Below are 14,592 nucleotides of genomic sequence, written 5' to 3'. Positions count from 1 at the left end.
AAAAGGGGTCGGTGAATATTTATGCTCACCGGTGGTCATGTTATAAATAAGATCTAGTATGCAAAGGTTGCAAGTTGCATATAATTATGCACACTAAATGAGAATGTGGGGGTTCATGCAATAGCTGGATGTATCTGGAAACAGCATCGTTGCAGCACTCACAAGCCCCATAATGAGCTGTTAACGCTATACAGCCAGACTAAAGGGCCTTGCAAAAGTTGTTGCCTGGATCAACACAGGTCTCCTCCAGGTCTGCTCAAGAGGGGCGCAACAACGTAAGCGTAAAAAAAAGCTAAACAGAAACTAGGTCTGGTGAGTCTTCCAGTGACATCTTTGGCTTTTTTTTCTTTAATATAGTTAGATTTGTATTATCGCGAGAACAATGGTTTCTATTTCTGAGTAGAACAAAATAGTGCTATTTTATCATGAACATTAGTGAGGACCAATTATATGAAGATAAGGTTAAAAGTGGTGAAGAGGTCAGACGTCCGTAATGATTATTTCATGATGAAACCCAACCCATGCCATGACCCACCTGGTGGTCCAACTTGGGAACCCCCGTCAGCCCAACACAGCACTGCACCACATGGAACCTTTGGAACAACTACTGTACCTCTCCTCGCTATTCCTACCCGCCTATGAGCACTCACCCTGGGCATAAAGGCCACCAAAAAAAGCAGATCTACAAACCACCAAATGTGGCCCTTAACTAATGATTTATTAACTTTGCTTAATAGTTCTTACTTGTTACTTAATGTTGTTGATGATTGATTAGAAACATGAGAAGAAACATGAGAAACATAACAGGGCATGCCTGCGGCCTGCCTGCACAGCACAAACAGCATGCAGAGTTCAACAACACTGCAGCGATAATGTCATTTCGGAACCCGCTTGCCTTTGACTAATGAGCAATACCTAGGAATATAAATAGAAAAATTGGCACAGCGGCCTGTCAGTTCATCAAGTACTCACCACTACTATTTGAAATGCATTTGGCGAGCCTTGTGCTCTGCAAAGTCATACACAAAGCATGGAGTACGTGCCCCATATGTACCGGGCGTATGACCAACTTCTTCACCCAGTCATTTTCAATTGATACCATAAGTCAATCCACTCTGTCAATTCTGTCCCCTTGTGATCCTCAGATAGTTTCTGATTAGTTATAATTTTGATAAACGAGTGCTGCTAGGCGATGTGACGGTGACTTAAGGGGAGACAGAAATAACAGAAAGTAAAGAACAAAATACATGTCTGACTTGGGCACTGTAGATATTCCTTGTTCTGCGTTCCCCCCTTTCTATCATCGAGCTACACTGTTGTGTTTATATCCATTCATGTTCACTCATTTAAGTACTTAACGACACTCTTGACAAATGATTGATGATGACTTAGCAGCCTATGGGTTGTTTTGACAGTTTTATACTTCCATTTAATACTTATATTGATACCAAATGACTTGCAATGGGGTTTATTTTTTTCAGAATTGCCCCTGTCACCCAGTGTCCCCAAATGACCCCAGCAGCACTCATAGCAAAGTGGAGACATATTGCTACTTGCTACTTTGTTGTGGACAAAAGTGATTTTCTTTTTCATTAATCTGTTATTAGTTGTCATTACATATGCGTCAATGTCTTGGTTGTCCCACGCGATCAAATTACCCCAGAGATAATGTTTACCGATTTGTGTGAGTTTTGGACAAAATCTGTAGGAGTAATGGCTAAACGTTTGAAGAACAAAATCCGAAATGGAGGAAAATCTAGTCTGGCAGACTGGCACAATGGCAACTATGTGCGGAGTTGCAGAATGATACAAGGAATCCATGGGAAAAAAAGATTTATGATTGCACATCCTACGATTCAAGAGTTATAGACCAAAATGTAAAGTGGGCTGTTATAGTGCCACCATGAGGCAAATTTGAAAGATTTGGGATGGAGGTTCTACCTTGGCTGATCGGTCCAACGGTGCGAGATATTAGCTGCTCACAGACACACACACCGCTCGCTCAGTGCTCACCTTCATTTGCGTATCGGGCGAGCCGCGATCCGCTCAGATCTGGCCGCTCAGCAGCAAAAAACGACAAAAAAAGAAAATGCTGTTTTCCTGAAATTGGCTAATTAAACACACGCCTTGGGAGCATAAACATTTATGCTTTTAAAAAGTGTTAAACATGTTCTTCTGTTTATAATCTAAACACAGACACGTTCACTAGCTTTCCCACTTTAACTAACAGGCGATTGATATCATGATCATTAACTGCGTCTTTGATAGCTAACTGCAGCAGATGAATTGGGCATCGCAGATGTAAACTTGACATGGTTAAGTACAGGCTACTGGTTTGCCATAGCCTCTAGTCTACATTATTAGTAACCGCGTCCACTTGGTTTTGCGAGAGTGCAGGTTCCTCCTCAATTTCCCCCTCTTCCTCCACCACCACTTCAGCATCATCATCTTTCTCCTCTTCTTCAACGTCAGGGAGCCTGACTGCCTTGATCATGTGTCGGTGTCATGACTGTCGGTCGCCACACGAATCACACGTTGATGAATGTTCCAATTTTTCAGCACACTTTCATAAATGCACTCTGCACACACTAAATCCATGCGTTTAAGGTTCAATACACGTGTGCCGTGTGCACTGAGCAGCTCGGAGTGGCTCGGAGCGGAGGACAGTTCTCCTCCTGAAGCCGCTCTGACCCATTTTAAAACCCGCTCAGCGCTCAGTTAAAAAATCCACCTGCTCCACTCCTCCTGTCGCTCGCGCTCCACGCCGCTCACATGCTCTGCTCGACCACAGTTCCTCCAGCTTGGCATGTATAGCTAGCTACTTAGCTAGATACCCAATTACCCATGGATGACAGGAAGTGCCAGAAAGCCAGAGGCTACTTAGCAGAAATTAAAATGTAATCTAAAGATATTTTAAGATATATTTTCGTGAACAGAAATGACGAATAGATGACCGCCTGGTATTTCTGTGTAGTTCCAGACTCTATATATACTGTAGCATTCGGAGATTGTAGAATAGTTATCTGCATGGCTACGCAGGACTACTAGTAACTCCAATTTCTTTGATTTGGGTAAAATAAATAGAAGTAATCACAATATAACTTAAACACATAAAAGACATGAATAAATATGAATAGTCCAATAAATATACATAGCAACAGTAAATTACATAGAACGTAGGATGTCACATGAACTTACAAAATATGAACCCACTGACAGCCTAAAAAGGTGATTTACCACAATCACAATTTGAACCACTGTTTTACTGAGCAAACGCTATTTCCACTTCCAAAAATATTCTAGTAGTCAAATATTATTGTATGTCAAAACTCACGTCAAAACTGTTGCTGTTTGTGTGGGGAAGAAGGGAAGACTTTTATACCACTTAAATGGTATATAAATTAAAAGATCGGTTTATCCAGATCGGGAAAATTGTCGATCACCGATTGGTGGCCGATCGATCGGAGCGCCTCTAATTTCGCCTCTAATTTCGCCTCTAAAGGACAACTTTAGTTTTTTTCAACCAAGGTTCATGTTTTAGGTAGTTATTAGAGAAAGTAAAGGATGAGTGTTATTACATTTTTCATTCGATTTCTTGTTTTATTATTTACTATATAGTCCTACTAGATCCCAGGAAAATACATCTGGCCACAAAAGATCACAAGATCTACTGAATGTGTAAAACTGACATATTGAGCCTATGACATAATGACACAGTATGGCAGCCCCCCAGTAGGCCTCCTTCACATTCAGTAGATCCTGCGATCTTCTGTGGCCAGATGTAATTTCCTGGGGTTTATTAGGAAGATAGTAAAAACACTCATCTTTTACTTTCTCTAATAAACCTAAAACATGAACCTTGGAACCTTGAAAACTCAAGTTGTCCTTTAGAGAATGATAAGATTAATGCTACAGAGCATGGGAGAGTCTTGCTTCGTATAAAGGGGTAAAGGTTTTGAAAAGCATTTCCAGGAGAGCAATTACCAGTGATACCCAATTACCCATGGATGACAGGAAGTGCCAAAAGCCAGAGGCTGTAATATACTGCAGTGAGTCTCTGTTGTACAACAACACTATTGTTCGTGCACTATTGCCTAATGGAAAGAAGCTATTAAACAGTGGCATCGGGGCTACTTGGCAAGTTAGTCCAAATCAGTCCAGCACCATCAAAAGAGAGAAATAAAATAAATCAAACAGTTGACAATTTTACAATGCAGCCGTGCCAGGACAGTCGCACTCTGGCAACAACAACAAAGTCAGTTGTGGCCATCTTCATTCGGCAGCCATGATGCCATCTGCACTAAGAGGAAACTCTTCACAGTGCTGATGGCTATTGGCTTACATCACTCCAACCACCAGTTAAACCACTATTTGCTGTTTTTATCAGCGAATTACAATAACTTACATGCTCACCTTGTTGGTGACAGTTGATGCACCAAACCAAAACGGTCAAAGACACAATAATGGATGATAAATGATAATGAAGGACGAGGCGACACTCATCAATATAAAATCAAGCAATATTACCCCAAATGTACGTATATTCTGCACTACATTATACATTTTTGAGTGGTGCAACCATAGGGTGCAGCCACTCTCAAGGTCTAGTTTTGTCCGTCCGTCTGTCTGTCTGTCCCTATGTCCGTCCGTTTAGGGTACAAACAGGGGGCGCTGTTGCACCACTCACCACTCTGATTTTTAAAATATGAGGATGCAAATGATAGCCATGATGTCCTTTGATTTTTAGGAGAGGCTTCGCACGCATGCACACACGTGCGCAAGCACAATCTTGTCATGTCACAGAGAACTGCCAAGATTAAAGACTGCAAAATATCTTCTTCCCACCACAGTGGCTTGGCATCCTGTTTTATCTCATAGGCCAAATGCACCAAGCTACAGTACGACATACTGGATAACATACCAGCAGACTGCTTCAAGTGCACCCAGCACACCCGGCACTTCATCTCTTAAAGAAGGCAGAGGAACTGAGGGGTGTGTGGTCCTAATGACAAGAACAATGTTGATGACAGAGGAACTGAGGGGTGTGTGGTCCTAATGACAAGAACAATGTTGATGACAGAGGAACTGAGGGGTGTGTGGTCCTAATGACAAGAACAATGTTGATGACAGAGGAACTGAGGGGTGTGTGGTCCTAATGACAAGAACAATGTTGATGACAATAGTAAGCCTAATCATTTGTTTCATTGAATGGGACTTTATACAAGAGTTTATGTAATGACCAATAATGGTTTTCAGATAAACCGAAAATAGAAGCAAAAACAAAAATAACCGAATATTGATTATGCCAGGTCTTTTTAGTACAATTCAGATCAACATGCCAATTTAGATGAAGAAACTCACAGTACTTGTTGGCTATTGGATACATCACACTGCCCACCAGCGTAGAATTTTGTTTCCTGCTTAAAACTTTTCATTCCATATTTGGGGTTTTACAGGATGAAGGCTTTGACATGATTGATGACCTCTGCTGAACCACTGAGAACAAAAAAGAAAACTTGGGCAACATGGGCAGATTGGACTGGGCCTCCAAGCAGGAAGAGAAATATGTGCCAAAATATTTGCCAAATACCCCAACCTCGAAGATAGTCTGCTATATCTGGATGACAACTTGATTGCACATTGATCTGAAGAGTCGCTCAGCCCTTAAATCAGAAATTATAATAGGCTATATATATCTGGGTTGTGTTGGCTGGGTCGTTTATGTAATGGGGATGTCATTTACTTTTGAAGATATTTCATACCACGAGGCCGAACAGCCATATGCTATTGCTGCTACTTGCTACTGCCCTGTTATATATCTCATTATTGCTTTGCACTTGAAATAATTGCTTTGCACTGGAAATAATGCAGTCATGTATTTATGTTATTAATAAACACATTTCTCATACCATAAGTATGCCTGCCCCCTCAAAAGTTGATTGTGCAAGATGACATGAAACAGCCGACTCTGGCCATACTATAGTAGGTGAAAGTAATTGATAATCTATGCATGTTTGTACTTTGTGAAGTAATTATAATGATTAACATTTCTATTTGGCCAAAGGAGACCCCTTCACAATATTAGTTGACATGCCCACAAGAAGCCAGTTTGTCAAAGTGGTGAAGACCAATGTTCTTGTATAATGTGGCTGGTATAATGTGGGGAGCCTAACCTCGCCTCACCAGGCTTTCCACCTCGGAGGAAAGCCTGGTCTCTGTTCCAAAAGTGCCGTGTGAACCGGTCTGGAGCGGATGATATCGTTACGTCATGTTGTAGTATTGTTTTGTAGTCGACAGGCAGGAACATTCAAACGGAATCTCCTTATCCCTCAAACCGGAAGAATAACAATAAAAGCTCTCGTAGCCTGCAGCTTTTATTGAGAAAAATCGGTTTGAGGGAAAAGGAAGTTCCGTTTGATTGTTCCTGCTTGTCGACTACAATACAATACTACAACATGACGTAACGATATCATCAGCTCCCGACCGGATCATATACCTGAAATGAAATGGTGCCCAGGCTATGGGGAGCCAGAGCCCCTGGTTGTCCCAGGTACCATTCCAGGCCAGGACAGCAATGTCGATGTGTGTCCCTGAGGAAGACTCTTAGACGAATTGTTCCCAGAATGTCATGGAATCCAATGGCTGCTCAGTGCTCCTAGTTATTATAGGATGGGAAAATGCAAAGGACAAATTTCACCTACATATGTAGTATGTACGGTATATATATACAGTATATACACACACTAATGCTGTCACGATTCTCGATACGTATCAAAATCAAATCGAAATTGACATCCGATACAGTGTATCGAGATCACGAGCCGACTCACGATATTTCATTACATGCGCACGTCCGTCAGTTTTTTCACCCTGGAAGGTTTCTCACAGGACATGTTTCAGCCAGTCGGACCGGATACAACGATGCACCAAGCAGCCTGCTGTAGCTCATTGCGTGCAGTCAGTCAGCAGAGAGCAGACAACAACAAATTCACTCAATGAAGAAGCCGTTTATATCGCTTTTGCCCCGTGGATGGGACATTTAGATTTAAAAACAGAAAAGCGTAGATAAAAGCATATAGTTGTGTACAATAGCGGAGTGACAGGTTCCATATGGGGCTGCCTGGAGTCTACGCTGGTTTACACGCTATGGCTACTTCAGTGTGTCTCGCATCGAGACGAGCATAATATCACGGCAGTGCGAACAAAGCTGTGTTCGGTGTGAGACATGCTGACGCAGTCAGTGTGGAGGCTAACGCCAGTCCAGCCCCATGGAAGCTCTCCCTGAGAGGCTGCTACATTATAGAAGAGTGAGCTCCTTTATAACTCTATGGGAGTGAGAGGTTCCATCATGTGGGGCTATACTGTTAGTCCCGAGTCCAAGACTCCAAGTAGGAGTTACAAAATGTTGGTATTGGTAAATCTGTTATGGATGTTATGTCCTCTGAAGCTAAATAGATGTTTTCTAATGTTCCACCCTAATAAAGTAATACAGTCCCAGCTCAATTATTTACTTACTTTTATTTTATTTAGTTACTTAGAGTAGAGCTTAACAATAATGTTGCCATCTCATCATCTTAAAGAAACATCTGAGAATGATGTTAGGGCATAAAACCCAAAGTTTATATTGTTATATATCTCATTCCCATGTGTTATTAGTCAAATAAAAGTAACTTATTGCAGAGAAACAAGTGTTTTTCTTTACAAATCAAATCACATAATGTGACAAAAAACACCCCAAGGAGTGGGGACTATTCTATGCTATTCTATTCACAAATGACAAATGTGCAACTCTGTTGTCAAATTCACGCCACCCAAATGAGACAGCGGCCCCACTTATGGTCCGCTAGATTAAAACGGTGTACTGCAGCTGTCTTTGCAATCCCTATGAGTTATCATAAAATATTGTCATTTCACTGGTTTATTACTGAGGCTGTAGCAATTTTTTTGTGTTCTAATAAAGTGTCCCATATGTTTGATTTGTCCTTTTTAATGTCACATAGGCCTAACTGCCACCTCAATATACAACCCCTATACGTCACGGTCGCATCCCTTGAGGTTTTCAATACCCAGATACTTTTGTTTTGTTTCATAATATCTTGATATTATCTTGTACGGACGAGATCAAATATATTTTGAATGCAGGGCCATTCAGGGGCTCCATACTATAAACTGTTACTGCACACACAGGTCAATTATCTATGCCTGATAAAGGTGTGTGTGTGTGTGTGTGTGTGTGTGTGTGTGTGTGTGTGTGTGTGTGTGTGTGTGTGTGTGTGTGTGTGTGTGTGCGTGTGTGTGTGTGTGTGTAGCTACATACCTTTGTAAGACTCTCTGCCTGCTTGAGTAGTTCTGCTCTGCGCCTTTCTGCCTGTGTCGTATGGAAGGAGTTGCTTTGGCTCTGGATGACAAACACTATCTCCCGCAGGTCTGACAGAACACAAAGGACAGAGATCAGAGGCCACACTCACACACACACACACACAGTAGTGTGACAAAGGATCATGGCAATCGATGCCCTTCTCTGAACAAGACTAGATAAGAGGGACAGTCTGTATAAGAATGAAGTCACATCTGTACAGATTATTCTTCTGATCTCAGTCACTGGTTTGGTGATAATTGCTAGCACATAGAGAACTTAATTGGTATTGGGACAGGGTGTGTAAATGTCACAGGCCAGACTGTGTTACTTAATTAAATGATTATAGTAGGGTATACAGTGGAAATCGAACACCCTCGAAATGCTTACGTAGCAAATAGCCCAGCTGTCCACTTCTGGCTCAGCAGCAGTATTGCGTTGTAAATATGACTGAGTACCCTTACTACATATGGAGACTAAGGTTAACAGGAAGCCAGTAAGCCACTTGCTCGTGTGGTGAAGTACATTAGCTCAACACTGTCAGTTTAAGTGTCCATTTTGCCGTGAAGCTGCCAAAGTGTCACCAACATGTTTACATACAATTCTTAAATCATCTTTATAGACCATATTACAGGCTTCGATAATGCAGTTCTTGGGAAATACTGTACATGATAGCAATGTTGGCATACCTAAGGGTCAAATTAAGTTTGAGATCTCACAACATCTTCAAAAGCTTTGAGTCCACACACTAAAATAAAGTCTACCGTAGCTAAGGTTACTGTAGCTGGGATGATTGTGACAGCAAAAAAGTTTTTAGGCAAGACTTTGAAGCAAGAAGGTGGCAGGTCATGTTTGAAGTAAGTTGAGGATTAAGTGGAGTGAAGCCAAATTAAAAGTTTCCCTGCTATGATAATTGAATAAAACACTCCCTCTAATGAGTTGTGCAAGCCGTCTTCGTCTTGTATATACTCCCCCATTAATCTGGGCTCAAACAAACACAAGGGCATGGTGCCAAGCCATTCTCACATTCTCACAAGCTCCAGACATTTTAATTAGCCTGCTTAAGTATTTGCACAGAATGTAGTCATAAAGAATATAATGCTTGTCATAAATTATGATGACCATAATATAGACAGTGCTGTTTTTTGGGTTTTTTTTATTTTTTTGGGAGCTTTTAAAATTGTGCTGACTAAGATATTTTTTTCTCAGTATTTCAAAAAATATAAATATAAACCGGCCCCTGCTGACAGGTCTATAATGTTCCCTTTGGAATAGGTGTGCTAAACCAATACTGTACAAGGAGACGAAAGGGGAATGCTGACAATGGCACGAATCATGCATCGCCCGCTCTTCCATTACACTACTTGACCTCATCTCCCCCCCAGTTGAATTATTAGCACTGAGGTCAGGGGTAAACACTGCATCAGTGTCATATCATTTTTATGTAGTGTTGGTATATTTTTCTGCCTTGCTCCCCACATTACAAAGCTCCCCTGATCCTGATGCCTGGGATTTACTCACTAAACCCCAACATATATACGTCTCCCATCAGATTAACCTCAACTGAAAATAGAGCTTTGAGAAGAACCAGAAGGTATGTCTCTCACACCCCTATATCACCTCTAAATGTCCTGCTGCTGAATCTGCTGAATGTGCTTGGGAGTGAACGTATACGTGAGTGTGCATTTTGTCTGACATAAAGCAGTGTGTTTTCAAGTCCCAGGTGAGGTTCAAGCCTCCTGATCCTGCAAAGTGCAGCAATAATAATAACAAGCGCTTCGGACCAGCGGAAGAATCAGATAAGCGGTTTGCCAATCCCTCATTGTGTAGATAATGCATACCCTCTGTCAAAGCAAAGGAGAGCGAGTGGTAAAAAAAGAAACTAATTAAGACTGAATTCACTGGCCTCGGATCCCATTAATGGGTTTCGATTAATCATCAGACGATGGAAAGAGAGGAAACGGAGGAATCCTGTTACAGTCTGTGTTCTCTCATCTCCATCATTCCTGTGCCCTATCTCCTTCCCAGTCACAATCACTTTTGTACATTGCATCACCACTCCGTGCTGGCCCTCCCATCGAAAGAATGAAATCAATACATCTATTGAATTATAGAGCAAAGAATTGAAACAGCACCTCTGGTGCCAAAAATGCTGCAAAGCACCTTTCAATGACAAATGGAGATTAGCCCCATGACGTCTCTTGGCTGAGACGCCTATAAGCAGAGTGAAAGAAATGAAAGGTGGCTTTGGAGAGATAATCCCAGGGGCCTGGTTCTGGTCAACCCAGCAATACATGATTTATTTTGCTGGCCTGTTGTCTGATCATGGAGCTACAAAGCATGAGCCTAGTGGTCGTTTATCTCCTCTCACACATTCTGTATTCAACCAGAGCCGCTCCATAGATAAAAAAGACTGCATCAGCCTTGAAATATATTGGATAAAATGAGACACTGGAGAATTTTTGTCTTTCTCTGTTCTGATGTTTTCTCAGCGCATGAAGCCGTTTAGCTAAGCGGCAGATGTTTTGGCTCCCATGTAGAAATCATGGGTTTGAATCTATGTGAATACATGTCTCTGACTCTAGAGAGACGGGAAGGAACCAATATGAAAGGTTAGAGGAACATGCTTGTGGCTGAAAGGTTCCCGGTTCGATTCCCCAGACCAGCAGAATAAATCTTGTTGAAGTGCCCTAGTTCTGGCACTAACTGCTATACTGAAGATGCTCAGAATCCAACTCAGTAGACTGTGGGGTAGTTCCCATATGATTGTGAAGCAGGGCGTTGCTGAAAAAAGAGCATTCGTGCTCAGCAAATCTACCCTTGATAAATACAATTTAAAAAGCAAGCAGTAATGCATGCTGTAGTGTACAGTAATGCATGTGGAATAGATATTCCACATGGATGTGGTACCATTTTTCTGAGTGAAAGAGTTGGCCTGACCCTGCAGTGCCGTCACCTAACTGACACAAATCAATGATGACAGTTCCTTAAAGGGTTGCAGACGGCAGAAAGGCCCACTGACCTATGGGCACACCTGCAGCGAGAGGCCTGCAGCTCCGTCATCTCCATTAGTGTCGCCAGAGCAGGTGTGTGGATTCGCTATTCGCTACGGTCACAGCATTTTTCATTTCAGCCTGGGGAATTTATATCCCACCACTATTTAGATAAACAGACATACTGTATATATAGTAACACAAGTGGGCTGAAAATAATTGAAATAAAAAAAGGTTACAGCTCCCTGGGTGAGAGGCAGGTTGAGTCTGGTGGAGAATTCTGAGGCACATTACAGGCAACATATTCAGAAAAAATCTGCAGCTCTAAATTGAATACCTGATTGGGTAACTAGATGATAGGCATCCATAATATTGTCATGTATGCATTTTCATTTGTACTTCTTATTTAACATTACTAACCTATATAGTAGCATGAGCATCACATTCTTGCTTTGTTCAAAACATTTCTCCTCAATATGTACTTTTATATTTTTGTTGTGCTATTTACTTTTGTTTTTAATATTAATACATTCTAAATCTAATTGTACAGTATGTAATGTAAATGGTGAGGTTCTCACAAAAGGCCCTCTCGGGTTTCTTACCAGTACAACAACTATGGGTCATCTTTCCATTGGAAAGAATTAGTATGTGTGGAGATATGCTCTGTGCAAATCAAATAAATCAAATGAAACCAAATGAGTGTGTGCCTCATATACTGAGGTGTGCAGAACCAAATAAATCTGACGAATATCTGATCTGAGAAAGAGGCAGAAATTCTCGTACTGTTTTTTGTATGGGAGATTGTATGCATTGGCTTCCCTGATTGGCCAACCGAAACCGTCGACTTCATGGATTGGCAGACTGTCATGTCACGTTTGTGCTACTAATGCTGCGTTCACATGGGCAGATGCAAAGCTACAGTCTACCATTCATTTTCAATAGAAGTCAGCGACATGAAGATACAAAGATACACCCGACGTTTGGAGCTGTTGCAAAAGCTACAAAAAAATAGAAGTGAGGGGCGCTAATATATTACAGTCTAACTCATGTTGATTAGGTGATGTAATGGTGATATAAAACAAACAAACACAACATTAAAAGAATCTTAGCATCTGCCAGTGTGAATGCAGCATATGCCAGTAAAAGCCCCTGATTGGCTAACACCAAAGCTGAACTAATTGGACAAGTTTTGCATAACATATCCATTTCCAACTTGCATCGTTCCAAGTAGGCCAGTGCCCAACAGGCATCGCTGTAGAGGCTCCAACGCATATCTGGGTGGGGCATGCATTTCCAACTTGCATCGTTCCAAGTAGGCCAGTGCCCAACAGGCACCGCTGTAGAGGCCACACGGGCACTGCTCTAGTTTGATAAAAAAAATTATAATAATGTGCAACTCCACAAGAGGCACCCACAAATTGTTGGGGGGAACAAAGAAACTGTCATGACAGATCCGGAGCTTTTCATCAGGAAGAGACGGCAGCATTACAGTAAATGGCCCATTTCCATTGGCAACGGACCTGCATCCTCGTCTCGCAGCTGATTGCGTTGGTGTAAAACCTGTGACGCTTCGATGACTCAATTTCAATGGGCCCCTGCAGACAAGCTGGCCTACAATCATCCCTTTCCATAAAAATCCACTCCATCTCTCCCATCCACGTCCAAAACATTGTATCTGAGAGGTGGAGAGAATTGGGATGCAGTGTCCTGAGAAACTAACCATGACCGTCACACCAGACAGCGGCAGAATTCAATAACAGAATGTGCAGAAATGAAGATGATATTCCATCTGAAAGTACAAGTTGAATGTAACCAACTTTTAGGGCTGTACAGATTTTTATATAGTGAAATGGAAATTAGGTATATTCTCTGTAGGCAATCTCCTGTGGTACAGCAAGTGGAAATATTTCCTATCAGCTTCCTTTTCATAAGAATACACTGTATATAAATGTGTTCATTTAGCTCTGAGAGTAGGAATTGGACCTTTAAGGGTACACATAAGAGTTAAACTGACACTCAGGATTTTACAGTGTACAGCATTTTAATTACCCTCATGAGGATCAATAAAAAAGCATGGTGTGTTTAACTTGCAGCTCATTGATGGAAAGGTTCAGAATCATAAATTAATCTCAGTAACATGACAAAAGGAACTAGCAGAGGAACAGAACAGATATATGGGAGCGTAGCGAGGAGGTAAATGAAGAGGAGAGAGTCAGAGAGATGTACTCAGAATGGAGCATGTATAGAGAGACTCAGGACCAAAGGAAGACAGAGAATGGGGGAGGTAGTGAAAGCCATCAGAGAGATGGCTCTCGTGTAAAAATTACCTCATCACAATTCTATCCAAGTAAGCCCTCGATCCCCCCACACACACACACAAACTGTGCGCGCGCACGCACGCGCGCGCGCACGCACGCACGCACGCACGCACACACACACACACACACGCACACACACACACACACACACACACACACACACACACACACACACACACACACACACACACACACACACACACACACACACACACACACACACACACACACACACACACACACACACACACACACACACACACACACACACACACACACACACACACACACACACACACACACACAAATACCTGAAGTTCAGAAAGAATGTCTGCAATAGTTTAATGACGCTCATTATAGAGGCTGGAGTTCATGACTCCGTGGACAACTCTGGTTAAGACTAATGAGAGTTGAAGGCAGCCTTAAACCCCGGCTTTGCATCAATAATTCAGGGCCCAGAGGTAATCAAGTTTTAACAGATTCCAAATGCTTACTCCCATTGCTTGACTACAAATGCATGCCCCTGCAAAGCATGTGGACTCATTGGCATGATCCTTGGCGCTCGCAGGATACCAGCACCAAAACAATGCTCTACTGTCTACTGCGTTCCAACTTGACACATCTGCAATGACCAATTCATTAATGGAACTATATAATAATATCCTGTCACTCTTTATTTCCAAAATGTGTTTTTGAAAGATGTCAGTGATTCCTTACTTTGATTAGCAAATAAATGTATAAATAGTTTTTCAGCTTTTATATCAAATTATGAAACTATGTTCATTGATCTGTTTTGACATTTGATTTTGGATCTAAATGGGATAGGCACAATTAGGCAAAAAAGCTTTAATTAGCTTCAGCCCCTTTTCAGACCATTTTTAAAGTGCCTTATTGGTGTATTGTTTGTCTAAAAATTACCTTCAAA

At 41.7% G+C, this 14,592-nt stretch overlaps 1 protein-coding gene across 2 annotated transcripts in view; it reads right to left on the bottom strand.

Moving 5' to 3' along the window:
* b3glcta (beta 3-glucosyltransferase a) overlaps positions 1-14,592 on the bottom strand; it is a 65,315-nt gene that overhangs the window by 23,303 nt on the left and 27,420 nt on the right. For both annotated transcript variants that reach the window (XM_083773332.1, XM_083773331.1), the window contains exon 4: positions 8,318-8,427. In XM_083773332.1, coding sequence (XP_083629458.1) covers positions 8,318-8,427 — 110 coding nt within the window. The remainder of the gene's footprint in view (positions 1-8,317; positions 8,428-14,592) is intronic.

This window comes from Protomyctophum parallelum (genome assembly GCF_964188405.1).
Source record: "Protomyctophum parallelum genome assembly, chromosome: 9".
Lineage (NCBI taxonomy): Eukaryota > Metazoa > Chordata > Actinopteri > Myctophiformes > Myctophidae > Protomyctophum > Protomyctophum parallelum.
Note: the sequence above shows the minus strand (reverse complement) of the source record. Positions and strands in the feature narration are given on the sequence as shown.